Genomic DNA, 16,553 nt, shown 5'->3' on the forward strand with positions numbered 1-16,553 from the left:
TCATTTGTTTGAACCTTTCGAATTCCACTGCTTTCATAATCTCTTATCTCCCTTTGTTTCTCTCCAACGCTTTTGGGTCTCTTTTCTTCGCGCTGTTTTGTCTTCTTTGCTGAGAGCACAGGATCTTTGTGTGCTACGTGCCTTTACATGAACTGAGTGTTTTGCTGGCTGGCCGTGCTCTTATTTGATAAGAAGGGCATGTCTTGCAAGAATCTCAAGTTCCACGTCCCTGCGAGACGGCCCTGGGACAATCTCTCGGCACCAAGTCTCATGTTTATGGTCCTCACGAGACGCTCCTTGGCAAGTCTTTTTTGTCTTTGTCTTAAATGTCTTCCGAGAACTTCCGAGAAGATCACGTATCGTCGCCCTGCTTTTCCTTTCCAGGATTTTTTTTTTATAACAGAGAGATCCTTTTGAGAGGTTATAACTGTTTAGATTTTGTAATGAATGTAACAAAGTGTATGTTAAAAATCTTTCTTTCTTTCTTTCTTTCTTTCTTTCTTTCTTTCATATGGCAGAGTTACAAAATATGCCAATAAATTTTGTTTGCCTTTATTTTAAAAGCTATTCCTATTTTTCTTAATAATATATATATATATATATATATATATATATATATATATATATATATATATATATATATATATATATATATATATATATATATATATATTTTTTTTACTAAACATACATGCATAGAAGAGATAAACTGTCCCAGGGTTTAATTTAAAATAATGCTAGAACCTTTTGGAAGACCCGCTTCTAACGTATCTGCCATTTGTTCCATTCTTCATTTAAACAAAATGAATTGAAATGCATTGAGAAGGAAAGATCTAAATGTTTTATAATGCATTTTTCAAATCCTAATTGGCAATAGATGCCATCAATGACAGGCTTTAGATGTAAAGAATGTCATTGATTTACAGTGTATAAAGTCACAGCAGCAGCATTATGAAGGTGTAATGGGGGCAGAGACAGATGAATTAGCCATGCAGAAGATAAGAAATAACTTCACTGTACTCTGTTGCTTGGCTTCCTGTTTGTCTTCATTAATTTCCTAACCCTAAATACAGATTTCATCGCTGATCATGCACTGCAAAGGCATTGTACATAAAACAGCAATCATATTTGTTAGAAATGAAATATTTTCACCGTGATTACGGGGAGTGTGAAAAAAGAGCATCTATCGAAACTGTAATGGTTTACAAATTCTAAAACGTTAATGCCAAAAGTAATGGAGGTCTTGGTAATGTGTCGCACTATACTTACTTTATAATTCCAGATGCACTTCTAACATCATAAACTTCCCAGTATTTTTTAATTACTATATATAATGTACTTGAAGTGGCTAAACTATTAATATATAATAAGCTGATGACTTTTGAAGAACAAGGCTGGCACACTACCATGGAGGTGTGCAGTGGCGGAAATAAGTATTTGATCCCCTGCTGAATTTGTAAGTTTGCTCACCTACAGAGAAATGAACAGTCTATAATTTTTATGGTAGTTTCATTTTAATCGAGAGGGACAGAATATTAACCAAAAATCCAGAAAAAAAAAAACACATTATGTAAAAGTTATAAATTGATTTGCATGTCATTGAGAGAAATAAGTATTTGATTCCCTATAACCCAGCCAGAATTCTGGCTCCCACAGATTGGCTGTGTGCCCATGTGGCAAACAGATTACAATCAATCAATCAGTCGATCAATTACGGATGCTCCTGATCTCAACTAGATATGTGTATAAAGCACGCCTGTCCACAGAATCAATTTCTTCCATTCCAACCTCTCCACCACCATGGGCAAGACCAAATAGCTGTCAAAGGACGTCAGGGACAAGATTGTAGACGTGGACAAGGCTGGAATGGGCTACAAGTCCATCTGCAAGAAGCTTGTTGAGAAGGTGACAACTGTTGGTGCGATTATTTGGAAATGGAAGAAATATAAAATGACCATCATTCGCCCTCAGTCTGGAGCTCCATGCAAGATCTTGCCTCATGGGGTAAGGATGATCATGAGAAAGGTGAGGGATCAGCCCAAAACTACATTGGAGAAGCTTGTTAATGGTCTGAAGTTGGGACCACAGTCACCCAGAACGTTAATGGTAACACGCTACACCGTAATGGATTGAAATCTTGCAGAGTCAGAAGCTCAAGAAGGCACATGTACAGGCCTATCTTCAGTTTGCAGAGATTGTGTCTAATAGAAAACAAAAGTAAGGAGATCATCCCTTGAACTGACCATTCATTTTCTACAAATTATCTGGGTCAGAGTCATGGGGACAGCAGTCTAAGCAAAGATAGATAGATAGATAGATAGATAGATAGATAGATAGATAGATAGATAGATAGATAGATAGATAGATAGATAGATAGATAGATAGATAGATAGATAGATAGATAGATAGATAGATAGATACTTTATTAATCCCAAGGGGAAATTCACATAAACCAGCAGCAGTATACTACAAAAAAAAAAAAAATTAAATTAGAGTAATAAAAGTGCATGTAAAAACAGACAATAACTTTGAACAATGTTAGTGTTTACCCAGTGGTCCCTTTTCCCTACCACCCCGTCCAACTCCTCCAGGGCTGAAGCATTCCCAGACCAGCTGAGAGATATCATCTCTCCAGTGCGTCCATGGTCTGTCCTAAGGTCTCCTCCCAGCTGTACATACCTGAAACTCCTCCACAGAAAGGCATTAGGGAAGCATTCTAATCAGAAGCCCGAGTCGTCTCAACCGGCTCCTTTCGATGCAGAGGATCAGCGTCTCTGCCCAAATGTATGGGCTCCCCACAATATCTCTAAGGCTGGGCCCAGACATCCTACGAAGGGACCTAGTTTCTGCCACTTGCAGCTGTAATCTAGTTCTTTTGGAGACTACCCAAAGCTTGTGACCAGAGGCGAGGACAAGAACATAGATTAACGAGTTGTGAACATATAGTGAAAGCTAGGGGGTACCGCAAAAGTTCACAAAATACCTCACTATAGCAAACATGCCACGTGTCACTTTTTCTTTCTCTCTTCTCTGCACTTTTATTCCTCCAGTCGAGTGTTGCCTTGTCTCTACCCCAGCTATAAGTCACCTGGACAAGGCAGTTTGATCTCTTTTACTGAACACCAGGGACTACATCTGGCACCAGGGCTTTGCTTTTTAGGAGCACTTCCAGGCCATATGGAGCTCTCAAAGAATAGGAAGGAAGAGCACTATTGGACGGCAATTCCTGGAATTCCCAATATATTTATTGTGATAGTCCAGAGCACGTACTACCGCCCCAGCCTGACCCAGACAGGCAGAGACACAAGTGCGGCACACAGCACCCTTTTATTCATTGCAGGGGAAGCACCTTTTCCTCACTGCCCGGAGCACAGCAAAGTACAGCACCAAAGTATACGAGGCACAGTCCGTTCCTTTTCCCTTGGCTCACTCTCCGTCCTTCTGCCCCCACTCCCCCTCTGGCAAGCTCCGTCTTCCTCCTCCCATCTCTGGCTCTTTGAGTGAAGTGAGGTGACTCCTTTTATGACGTGGCTGGGAGTGTTCCAGGTGGCTAGTTAGCCAGATCTAGGATCACTCCCAGGTGCAGTGAAAGCCCAAGGTTGGGCTTTGCAGCTCCCCTTGGCGGCCCTCATGAAACCCAACAGGGCTGTGCAAAACTCCAAGTCCCAGCATGCTCTGTGGGGTGTCACAGCCACCTAGGAGACTGCCCTCTAGTATCTAGCATGGGGAACGTAGTGCCTCATAGAGGTCCTCTCCCTGGTCCTTCCATGTGGCTTGTGTCCTGGCCTGGTGTTGGCCATGGCCTCCTGCCACTATATATATATATATATATATATATATATATATATATATATATATATATATATATATATATATATATATATATTTTTTATTATTTATTTTTTTTCTCTACGATATAAAAGAATATTTTGATTTTGTAGAAATGGCCTGCTTGTATCTTGGATTCTTGCTTTGTAATCAGGGTTATTGTTAAAGGGAAGTAAAATTCAGACAACAGGTAAATATAAAGCTGAGGAAAGACTTTTGAGTTCTTGTGTTATTAACTAATGTAATAATTTGTATACTGCATTGTTATATTTTATGAAATCTATGAAATGATTAGACTATTTTACATTTGTCATACTGTTGATTGTTGAAGGAGGCACATGGAACCTGCATGGAGTTACTTTGCACTTCCAGTAGACAAGGTTCCTGTGAAGTGGGCATGCGAGCCTTTAGAACAGGCAGAATGCTAAGCAAATAAAAATAATTCAGAGAAGAAAAGTGTAATTAATCTGAACAAATGTGATAGAAAATAAAGCAGCAAAAAATATGGCTGCACTATACAAATGACAAAGGACATTTGTGGTGATTATACAGTGTTGAATATTCATGTTTTATATTTCCTTAATTGTAGTGTTCATAGAAATTAGCAGCGTAACAAATACATTCAACATTGTGCTTATATAATCATCATTGATTAAATGTGTAACAGGTGAGCAAAAGAGTTATACAACTGTGAGTATATCTTGAACAAGAAGTCTGTAAGAAACGTGGTAATCCAGTTTAACGTATGATGGCCAAACAGCCTGCACCTCATGGGTGCTCTCCGCATTAACAACATCTCTCCATCCAAAATGCAGCAGAGCACTGAGCTGAAACACCTACGCTGCCTTTCTTCCTACCTGCTAGTTGATCTATCAAAGGTTAGAATACCTTCAAAATAACCCAGAAGCTTCATCTTGATCTTGAATACGAGGCTATGGATCTTCTTAAAGAACATGGGGTGGCTTTACCTCTCCTCTCTGTTGTGCAGAAACCATGTGGCACTTATTCATGAAATGCATGGTCCAAAGCTTAATGCAGAAATATGTCTACCTTATGTTTTGTATTACAAAGTGCCCAAAGTCCTTGGAAAATTGGCAAAATACACAAATACCTTCCAACAAAGTAGAGTTTTATTAAACTGCATTCAGTTGTTTGTCTCCTTCTATCATTTTTTTTTTATCAACATTCAGGCATTGTGTAATTGCTAATTTATATAGCATTAAAAGAGGTAAGACTGTCTACTAAAGAGGAGACAGAACATACTGCGCTTATTATGCCATTTATCGACACACGAGGCCTCAAACGCAGCACATCTGGGTAAGACAGTTTGCCATCTGCCGTTGTTACTTAATGGACCATTGAGCCCATTCGATGTTGGTTCTTAAATATTCTTCAAGTTTGCCATCAACATTAAAATTTGAGATGTGTGTCAGTGAAGTGGTAAGAACCAAATAACCCTGTTGAACAAGTGTTTTCTATCAAATAGGGGTCACGTTAATTATGCGATAACTAAATATTTCAATCCCACCAACTGAATTTGAAAGTTTTACAGTTATAGCGTAGCAAATACCATTTGTCAGAGTGAATGATGCCGGTCAATTTTACTTACTATAAATTAGTTTATTGAAATTAGGAAATATTGTATCAGGTTATCTAAACAAACCCTCAAAACATATTGAATGAATGAATGAATGCCTTTTATTGTCACTATACACATGTACAATGAGATTAAAAGCAGCTCCTCCAGTGCAGACATATACAGTTAGGTCCATAAATATTTGGACAGAGACAACTTTTTTCTAATTTTGATTCTGTACATTATCATAATGAATTTTTTAAATTCTAATACTTGGTTGAAAACCCTTTGCTGGCAATGACAGCCTGAAGTCTTGAACTCATGGACATCACCAGATGCTGGGTTTCCTCCTTTTTAATGCTCTGCCAGGCCTTTACTGCAGCAGCTTTCAGTTGCTGTTTGTTTGTGGGCATTTCTGTCTGAAGTTTAGTCTTCAACAAGTGAAATGCATGCTCAATTGGGTTAAGATGAGGTGACTGACTTGGCCATTCAAGAATTTTACACTTCTTTGCTTTAATAAACTCCTGGGTTGCTTTAGCTGTATGTTTTGGGTCATTGTCCATCTGTATCATGAAACACCGCCCAATCAATTTGACTGCATTTAGCTGGATTTGAGCAGACAGTATGTCTCTGAACACCTCAGAATTCATTTGTCTGCTTCTGTCCTGTGTCACATCATCAATAAACACTAGTGTCCCAGTGCCACTGGCAGCCATGCACACCTAAGCCATCACACTGCCTCCATCGTGTATTACAGATGATGTGGTATGCTTTGGATTATGAGCTGTTCCACGCCTTCTCCATACTTTTTCTTGCCATCATTCTGGTAGAGGTTGATCTTGGTTTCATCTGTCCAAAGAATGTTTTTCCAGAACTATGCTGGCTTTTTTAGATGTTCTTTAGCAAAGTCCCATCTAGCCTTTCTATTCTTGAGGCTTATGAGTGGCTTACACCTTGCAGTGCACCCTCTGTATTTACTTTCATGCAGTCTTCTCTTTATGGTAGACTTGGATATCGATATGCCTACCCTGTGGAGAGTGTTGTTCACTTGGTTGGCTGTTGTGAAGGGGTTTCTCTTCACCATGGAAACGATTCTGCGATCATCCACCACTGTTGTCTTCCGTGGATGTCCAGGTTTTTTTGCGTTGCTGAGTTCACCAGTGCTTGCTTTCTTTCTCAGAATGTACCAAACTGTAGATTTTGCCACTCTTAATATTGCAGCAATTTCTCCGATGGGTTTTTTCTGTTTTCGCAGTTTAAGGATGGCTTCTTTCACCAGCATGGAGAGCTCCTTTGACTGCATGTTGTCTGTTCACAGCAAAATCTTCCACATGCAAGCACCACACTTCAAATCAACTCCAGGCCTTTTATCTGCTTAACTGATAATGACATAATGACGGACTTGCCCACACCTGCCCATGAAATAGCCTTTGAGTTAATTGTCCAAATACTTTTGAGCCTCTGAAATGAATGCAGTAAACAAATGCTTTAGTTGCCTCACATTTTTATGCAATCTTTTTGTTCAACCCACTGAATTAAAGCTGAAAGTCTGCACTTCAACTGCATCTGATTTGTTTCATTTAAAATTCATTGTGGATTGTACAGAACCAAAATTAGAAAAAAGTTGTCTCTGTCCAAATATTTATGGACCTAAACTGTATGTAGAACACAACAAATAAATAGACAAATGGTGCAAAAAAGTTGCAAAAAAAGTTCTGTGACGTTATATACATATGGAAAGAATAAATACCTATTGCACTATTGGGTTATTGCACATAATTTAAATATTGCACAATAATGATGATCATGTGCAGTGAGTAGTGGATGTTGGACCCTGAGAGTAATGATATTGTACAGTATACAGATGTTGCAGTTATTATCAGTACCATTTAGATGTTGTATATTGCACAGTTGGTGGTTAGAAGGAAGTCCAGGGGTTGGGAGGTTAGACTGTGTAGTCCATGCATGTGTGAGTTTAGAATGGTTATGGCTTTTGGGAAAAAACTGTTCTTGAGTCTGTTTGTCCTTGTTGTGATGCACCTGTAGCGCCTCCCTGAAGGCAACAGGTCAACAGAGCCAGGGTGGGAGCTGTCCTTGATGATGTTTTTTGCTCTGCGGAGGCAGCGGGAGGTGTAAATGTCCATCAGGGAGGGGAGAGGGCAGCCGATGAACTTCTGTTCTGCCTTTATTACTCTCTGAAGCCTCTCTCTGTCTGCCATGGTTCAGCTGCCATACCATACTGTGATACAGTACGTCAGCAGGCTCTCGATGGACGAGCAGGTAAAAGGTCAGTAGCAGTTTGGAGTTCATGTTGTGCTTTCTGAGGACCCTCAGGAAGTGTAGCCGCTGCTGAGCCTTCTTGATGACTGCTGTGATGTTGTCGGTCCAGGAGATGTCAGCGGAGATAAGGACACTCTTCACACACTCGTCATTGATGTAAAGGGGGGCTAAGTCGGTGCTGTGCCTCCTGAAGTCAACAATGATCTCCTTGTTTTTCCTGGGATTCAGAGCCAGATTGTTCATTGAACAACAGGCTGCCAAATTCAGGACCTCCTCTGTGTAAGCTGCCTCACAACTGAAACTGTCAAAAATCAGATTTACTTATGGTCAAAGCGCCAAATGCTCGTAGCCAAAGGCCGCTGTAGTTGTGTGTCTGTTAGTTATTTTGGTAGTTACAATATGTTGTGTCAGTGAGGCAGTAAACAAGGACCTGCTTACATCGTCGTTGCTAACTGAATTACTGAACGTTGATACTTTAAGACTATCATTTTCTTCTAAAGTGTAACAATACCCAGGACTTAATAGCTACGACAGACTCGATCTATGGTCATTTATTAGATTATGTAAACTCGGAAAGAGGATGGACGTATTTATACTAACGCACTTATTATATTCATACCAAGGGAGCTTATAAAGCATCGTTTTGTCACTGACAATTGTGCCTAGAAATATTGCTGAAATGAAGATAACGTGGCAAAGGGTAGTAAAATATAATCTACCGTTGTGACGAAAAGAAACAGAGAGAGAAGGAAAAAAAGGCACCGATTAATGTTAAGACTCAAAGATTTGTAAATATGTCCATGATTCCGGTTTATAAGTTGCAGTTTTTTGAAGGTTTTCCTTTCATTAACAAACCCAGTTAAAATGGCAAAATGTGACACTGACCTTTCTTGAGAAAGGGGATTTATATTCAATTTTTGTAACTTCTTGCTACTTTAATGAGTTGAATGTATAATCATTCTCTGCTGAAAACATCTATTTTCTTATAAAATATGCGAGTGGGGCGGCACAAAGAGCTTAATTCTGTGGAGTTGATTGTACTAAGGGAGCGGAACTGGCTTGTGTGACGTTGAACGACCGAGAAATATCCAGCAGCAGACAGGACAGTTTTTGGCTGCCGACAGATTCGGGCACTTCATACACTGTGAGGCCTGGAACCTCGTTGTATTCATGTGAGAAAAAGGACAATGTTTATATTTATCTTTTGCCGGGACGCCCAGGAGGACCAGAGGAGGGCTTGTGCCTCCTCCAGACCGAGAGGGGGCGTCCGTCCTGGTTATGCTGGAGGCCTCGGGTAGAGGGCTTAGAAACCCAGCCTTATTATCCCGGGAGCCTGGCACTTCCGCCACACCAGGGGAAGACGACAAGGGACACCCGGACAGCTTCCGGGTGCGCAGCCGGCACTTCCGGCCACACTGGGGTGTGGCCAGGACTAATTGCTGGGAAGCAGCTGGAGCCCATCCGGGTTACCATAAAAGGGGCCGCCTCCCTCCAGTCATTGGTGGATGTCGGGAGGAAGCAAGACAGAGCTGAAAAGAGGACTGTGAGCCCTGGACTTTGGGGAATCGGTGCAAGAGGCACTGGGGTTTTGAGAGCACAGCAATTGTAAATAGTGTGAATAAAAGTGTGTTGGGTGAACTTACGATGTCCGTCTGTCTGTGTCCGGGCCAGCGTTTACACTGTACAGTTAAACAATTTACTAGACACTTTGAATGCGGTGTTGGTTTACCTAGTATATTTATTCACACAAAAAAGTTACATTGTCTTCTGAAAACATATAAACCAATAATAAGACACGTCCATTCTGTAGTTTTGCTTCGGATATGGAACTGGGAGACCTCAATAGTTTAGAAGTTTAATAAATGCTGAGTACACAGGTCTCAAAACTACAGAGTCCACTGGTTTAAGAACAGGAATGAAAGCAAATGAAGTCAACATGAGGGGCGTGTAATGTAGGCAAATCAGGGGAGTGGCTCCTAGAAAGTAGGCGGGGTCAATAGAGATGACACTGACAGGGGCCTCAGAATGTCTCAGGCCTGAAATTGGAAGAAAATCAAATTCTCAGTCAGAGGATCTTTTCAAGACGTTTATTTTAAATATGGCAGGATCTAATCACTAACGTTTTAGACTCAGCTCCTATATCGTGGAACAGGAAAGTCCTCCTTCCTTGCTGCTTCAAAGATTTACTTTGTTGGCTGGCTCTCCTCTCTTTCTTTTGGGTGGGGGTTACATTTTGGTTTTGTTACGTTTGATTTGATTGGATGGATTGTTAAAATTTAAATTAATAAAATAAAAAAAATCTGTCTAAGGCTTCAGACTGTCTTGCCTGCAGTTAGACTCTATTGGAATGATTTCCTTGATAGGTTCTTCAAAACTGTCCTTCACTATCACTACCAGTTAAATGTTTTAGAACACCTCAATTTTTCCAGTTTTTCTTCAAATTTAATCAGTTGAAATGCAATTAATGATCTAAATGGTGAAAAGGTAAGCAGCAAACTGCCAGTAGGTTTGGTTAGCAAAAACTGAAAACAAAAGGAAATATACGAATATTACAAACAGACCTTTGTCAGAGCACAAGTAATGGGTTACAACTTACAGATGTGCTGCAGCAATTAAAATTAAGCCTTACAATTTGCACAGGTGTCCCAACGTCTGTTGATTACTTACAAAACCCTCTGTCTGCCTTAAAGCAGAGTTGGAACAGATTGTGATAACGGCAATTAACAAATGAAACAAGACAAAGCAGTATTACCTTTAGAAGTGCAGTGAGTACAGTGGCGTCCCACACGATCCAAAGTCAATTGGAAGCTAAAGAAACTCTGATAGGAAGACCCAAAGTTACAACCCAATTAGAAGGCAAGTTTCTGAGCATCACCAGCTCGTGTGATCACAGGCGCTTCACAGCACAACACCTTCAAGCACGGCTTAACAGTAGTGGAAAAAAGCAAGTCTCAGTTTCTGCTGCAGGTTTGACAGGGTGAGTGGCGGTAAGAAAGCCATTCCTCAAAGGACAAAATAAGGCCTTGAAATACCGGCTGTGGACTACTGCAGACTGGAAGAAAGTCTTATGGACCAATAAATCAAAATTTGAAATCTTTGGTTCATCACACAGGGTGTTTATGTGCCGTCGTGTTGGTGGGACACCAACTGCCAAACATTGAGGAGGGAGTGTGATGGCCTGGGGTTGTGACTTGCATCGAGTGACTGGCATTCTGAATCAAAAGACCTCAAACAGTTTGGCTGTAAAATCAGTGAATGTTGGCTGAGTAATCAAAAATTTGAATAAAATTTTGTACACTTAATAATTCCCTGACTTATTTTTTATTTGCCATTGTTTATAGGTTCTATGCCTTGATTTCATGACACACTAAGACGGGGTCACCAAGTCTGGTCCTGGAGGACCACTGTGGCTGCAGATTTTCATTCTAATCTTTTTTTAACGAGTGCCCAGTTTGTAGTAATTAACTTCTTGTGAATTCATTTTAGATGTTTAGTTCCCCTTTATTTCTTCACCGTTCCTCTGAATTGCTTCATTTCTTTCCTTAAACGGCACCCAAACAGAAATGAAATGAGGAGAGAGTGAGCCAACAGAAGACCAACTAAGTCAGGGCCTCAAACTCCAACCAATTTCACTCCAAGCAGTTGCGTAATGAGGTGCTGATTCTTGTTGTTAATTAAACTCGTTCTTTAATTCCGTGGCTTGTTGCTGCTCTCAGTGTGCATTAGCAGACATTTCTGAAATTGTTGACTTTCTCTTTCTAATAGGACTGTTCAAATGTTTTGGGGACCTGAGACGATCGACATTCCTGAGACCTTCATCCTTCTTTATTTTCAGATATTGTATAATGGACACCAGTTGTTTGTATCTCATTATTGTTTGGCTGTTAATTAAGGAAAAAAGAAACAATTAAGCAGTCTGAGTCTTTAAGAGCAAGTCAATTAAAATTAATGCAAAAGATGTTAATTAGCAGCAGAAACTGGTCACTAATTAAGAAAAGGGTGAGAATGAAAACCTGCAGCCATGGTGGTCCTCCAGCACCGGAGTTGGCGACCCCTGCACCAAGATGTTAAACTGAGTGTATTTCCATAAAAACAGTAAAAACTGAGGTGTTCTAAAACTTTTGGCCGGTACTGTATCTTAACTATAATTATCCTTCATATACTGCTTTCCGAAATCTCAAAATATTATATGCTATGGTGGCAGGGAGGTTCAGTGGAAGCAATGCTGACTTGCAACAAGGAGACCGGAGTTCACATCCTGGGTGCTCCCTGTGTGGAATTGGCATGTTCTCCTAGAGCTTGTGTGGGTTTCCCCGGGGCCTACTGGTTTCCTTCCTTTGACAGTGGTCTACTGGCGAGTGTGCGGTGGGCTGGCACCCAGCAAATGTTCCATGTCTTGTGCTCTGTGCTTGCTGGGATTGGCTCCTGTCACTCAGCACCGGATAAGAGGGATGATAAAATGCATGGCTGGATGATAAGGTCTGAAATTTAGAAAGGCACAATCCATCGTAAGAACAAACTGGGAATGTATGGGTCACGGTTAGTTTAGAAAGCTGCACATGTATGAGCACAGTGTATTTACAGATACGGACGGCATCAGTGCAGTGCAAGTGAAATCCGAAAGTGGAACACGTACTGTACATAGCATCAACATGATCTCCTCTTGTAGCTGATTATTAACCTGAGAAAAGTTCCGATGACTGGCCATTACCAGGGAAATGTCACTAACCAACGAGTAAACGTTTTCCTGTGCTTCTGCCAGATAAAACCAGAGAGACCACCTGCACAAACTCCTCACGCTGTATCTCGGCTTTGTGGTGATCAGCATTATGCTTTGTAGCATTCAATGTATGGAGATATCATTATAATGTAAATACAAGGAACAAATAACAGCTTCATAAACTATGAAACATGTATAAATAAATCATGTAGATGGGAGCAGTTTGCTTATCTGGCAAGAAACATATGAAAAAATGTGCTTGTTAAACAATAACCACACAGTGTGCTTTTATGATGTTTTGCAATCCCGCAGCCAATGACAGAAAAATATCAGCTGCATGCTTAGAGAATGAGAAAGGAGAAAAAGAAAAGGAATGGACAGAATTAGCACCGGACAATCGGAGTGAAATAATAAATACCAGCCTGAAGATTTCAGACAGTTTTTATTAGCAGTTTGTTGAAAAGAAAAAAAGAAAATTAAATACAGTAAAACGTGGTTTCTCACATTGAAACTGGACTCAAAGAACTAGCTACCATAGAAAAAAAACTTGCATTCTTGAGTTATGATGTAAAAAGAGTTTTGTCTTTTTTTTGTACAGATTTTGTACAACAAAATTTTAATAACCTTTTTGTTTTTTATATAACTTTTAGAAAACGTTAAATATATAGATAAAAATAGACAATTTTCATAGGTCCTACGTGAAGATGAGCAGGGTCTGATCCAAAGGCTTGCATAGAGTGCCGATATGGTTATTATACAGGAGTGCCTGATACTAATGGACACAGTTGGAAATGCTGAGCATGACTTTTACGATGCTTTGTATGACATACGGTCAATTAGAGACAATAAATTACTATGTGGCTTTGTTCTGGAAAGTAAGTAACACGTTAATGTTCCTTCTTCCTTTCTCTCTAAAAGAGACTTGCTCCTATAACCCCATTCAGCCGGTTTTGTTTTTTTTCGTCCCTAAATGACATTTTGACAGTTTCTGAGAAACTGTGCATTTTGTTGAACTCATAATAATGACTCTATGCAAGGAGCAGAGTGAATCAAAATGCAACAACATACCTGTACTTTACACTGCTCTCACCGAAAGGACAACGATTGCCAGCATCATACGAGGCTGCTAACCCTTTAAAGGCTAATTTTTGTTTTTTAAGAACATTTACACGGTCAGATTTGAAGGACGGGATTCCTTAAAACAAAAACAAAAAAAAAAAAAAAAACAATGTCTGAACAAAACTTTTCAGTGTAACAGAAGTGCTGACAGCTTCAATGCTTTCATCGCATTAGAAGCGAAACACAAAAAAGACGTAGCTCGAGCAACTAATTCCATAATTAACGGTTTGCTCAAGTTGATTCACCTCGCAAATTTGATCTATGGGAGGGCACGAGTGGGTGAGACAGCCCTTCTTCCTTTATACTGTAATTGAGGCAAATTGGAAATCTGCACGACAGAAAGACGTGCCGAGTGTTCATTGCCTTGGCACCTGCATATAATGCAGTAAACATTCAAAACATACAGTATACAAGCAAAACATACGTTTTAACTGCCCATATCTTCAGATCGAATGTGGACCTAAAGTTACATGTTACCCCTACGCACGAGTTTCTTTATGCGTTTGTTATCAATTTTTCCGTACCACTGGTGGGCCATTTCAATTTCTTACTCAGTAAGGTTTGTGCACACGCCATAATGCCTTATTATATTTATTGTTCCAGTGTGAGAAGTATTAGAGTGTTCTGTGCCAAACTTACTTATTCGGTTACAGTGTATAAATAATAAAAAGTCATTTGTCCTATGAAATAAAAAGACGGATTAGCAGCTCTAAGGAAAGCGAGTACTGTCAGACCTTGCCTTCAAAGGGTTAACGGGTCTGCACGCACGTTTAAAACAAACAGGAGACTACGCTACGTCGATAGGGACTGTTACTGTACTTCATGGTAGTTTAACTTCCAGTTATCTGCACAAAAGGTGAAAAGCACTGTAAATGGGATTCAGAAACACACCGAGTTGTACACGGAAAACCAGTCTTGTCAAAAACACAAGAGAAAACTCTGCTCGAGTTCTGGTCGATGAAGTCATCGAGATCCTCCACAGCAGTGAACAATGAAATGGTTACAAAAAGAAATCTCATGTCTGCATCAGATAAATGCCACAAACAAGAATGACCAGGGTTCTTCTTATTATTATTAGGTTGCTGTTGTTTTTTTTTTTTTGCAAAAAAGTGGCTGGCAAAAAAAAAAAAAGGTTTTGCATTAAAACCTCCAAAATGCCCAAATGTCGATCATTAAATGATTCCAGGACAAACATTTACATGCCTGCATGCGTTAAAACTAGAAAGGCAGCTTTCTAACATCAGGGTGACCAAACAAAAACAAAATAAAATATTATTCATTTGAAAAATAATAATAATAATAAAAAAAAACAAAACAAAAACAGCAAAAAAAAAACCAACAAAAAAAAACAACTTCCTTTTTTAATGTTTTGCTTCCTAATAAATCTACTGCATACATCATACCTTCTGCTCATAACTTGTATTTATATATACACATCATCTTGGTTAACAGTTTTCCAAAACGTCCAATTACTTCAGAACAGGAAATATACAATATGGTGAAAAACAGCCTATGAATCATAGGATTTTTTTCTTTTGTCTAAAAACGTTTTAAATTAGATTGTTTTTTTTCCGAGTAGATGTCTTGAACAAGTGGACTAAACAGAAATGTCTTCATAAGCTTATTCAGACTAAACATCTGCTTGATATTACACAATAAATGTCCTTCCTTTGTAACATCTTAAGAAAAAAAATCGGATCCTTCCATCTGAAGCTTTCTTGCTGGTTTTTAGTACAATACAAAAGTCTTCAAATTTGCAGTCCTGGGTTATAAAAAACAAACAAACAAAACGAAATACACGTTTCTAGATGTACTGCGAGACATTTCTTATTCTTGTGCTCGGCCTTTAGCTTTTGGAGCAGAATGTGGTGCCTTGTAGCAAAGCCTTTCCGCATCGGTTTGCAGTGTTATCTTCAACATATCTGGCATTAGCTGCTCAGTCTATAATTTACAGATGAAGGTTTTAGTCTTTTCATTTATTTGTTTTTCTTTTGTAAATGTGGGCTGGAGACAGCACATTCTGAACATCGCACAATGAAGTTCACACTTGTTTTCTGCTTGTAATGAAGAAATGCAGGCGGGCTTGCCTGCTCGGTAAAGTCTTTAATCGACCAACTGCTGCACAGTTTCTTGAATGACTCAGTACATCACTGATGTTTTCAGGAAGAGCCTCCCATCTGAAAGAAAAAAAAAAGAAACGTTACGTCATTATTAAGAACTGTATATTGCTATTAGTTGTACAGTAATGTTCATGAAATGAAACAAGCTATATTATGTTTGAAACCCCTGAACTCAATTGTGGTGTTTTATGTGCAGCCTTCTTTTCTAAATACGCTTCACTAGTAGTATCTGTGATGGTTTATTCTCCAAGATCAACTCACGTATATCTATTCATTCATAGAACCTCGCTGTTCGAATATAACGTCTGTTACTGCATTTCCTGGAAAATGCTATTTACTGTATGTGGTAAGAAACACAAAGCAGAAAACCAATCCAGGTCACGTTCCCAGCCAGAGCAGCACAACCTCTGTGCTCCAGTATCATGCGCTGGCATTGAAGGCATCACACTTTGGACCACAAGGACACTTCTTCAACATTCACCTCTGACCTGCTGTACTTTACCTGCCTGTGGTCACACCGTAAACCAAACACAACTACTGTAAAGTGCATCATTTGTAACGGACCTTGGGAAGGGATTCACTGTGGAAAACTGTTATTACTGAGTTAGTTTATCTTACAATCTAGAGTGGTATAGTGTGAACTTAAAACTATACGACTGCTGGATCAGTCGCTGCCCCTTTACTTACTGTCTGACTAATTATAAAAGAAAAAAAAATACAACTGTATCTTGATTTTTTAAATCACCATAGATAAAGTTGTCAAAAAACAAAATAATTACCCCATCAGTCCAAGAAATACAACAGTCGCCCTAAACAGCAGCAGAGACAAAAGCTATTAAAAACTCCAAAACGTTTAGAAACTAATATGCAACAACTAAATCCTTCAAATAAAATGTCACAAAACTCCCTG

General features: G+C 39.4%; 1 protein-coding gene across 9 annotated transcripts in view; it reads right to left on the reverse strand.

Moving 5' to 3' along the window:
- Window positions 1–14,866: 14,866 nt before the first annotated feature.
- LOC120523746 (dachshund homolog 1-like) overlaps window positions 14,867–16,553 on the reverse strand; it is a 435,056-nt gene continuing 433,369 nt past the window's right edge. For all 9 annotated transcript variants that reach the window (XM_039745325.1, XM_039745327.1, XM_039745322.1 and 6 more), the window contains one exon: window positions 14,867–15,700. In XM_039745325.1, the coding sequence (XP_039601259.1) occupies window positions 15,663–15,700 (38 nt within the window). In that variant the 3' untranslated portion in view covers window positions 14,867–15,662. The remainder of the gene's footprint in view (window positions 15,701–16,553) is intronic.

Source organism: Polypterus senegalus, chromosome 2, assembly GCF_016835505.1.
Source record: "Polypterus senegalus isolate Bchr_013 chromosome 2, ASM1683550v1, whole genome shotgun sequence".
NCBI lineage: Eukaryota > Metazoa > Chordata > Cladistia > Polypteriformes > Polypteridae > Polypterus > Polypterus senegalus.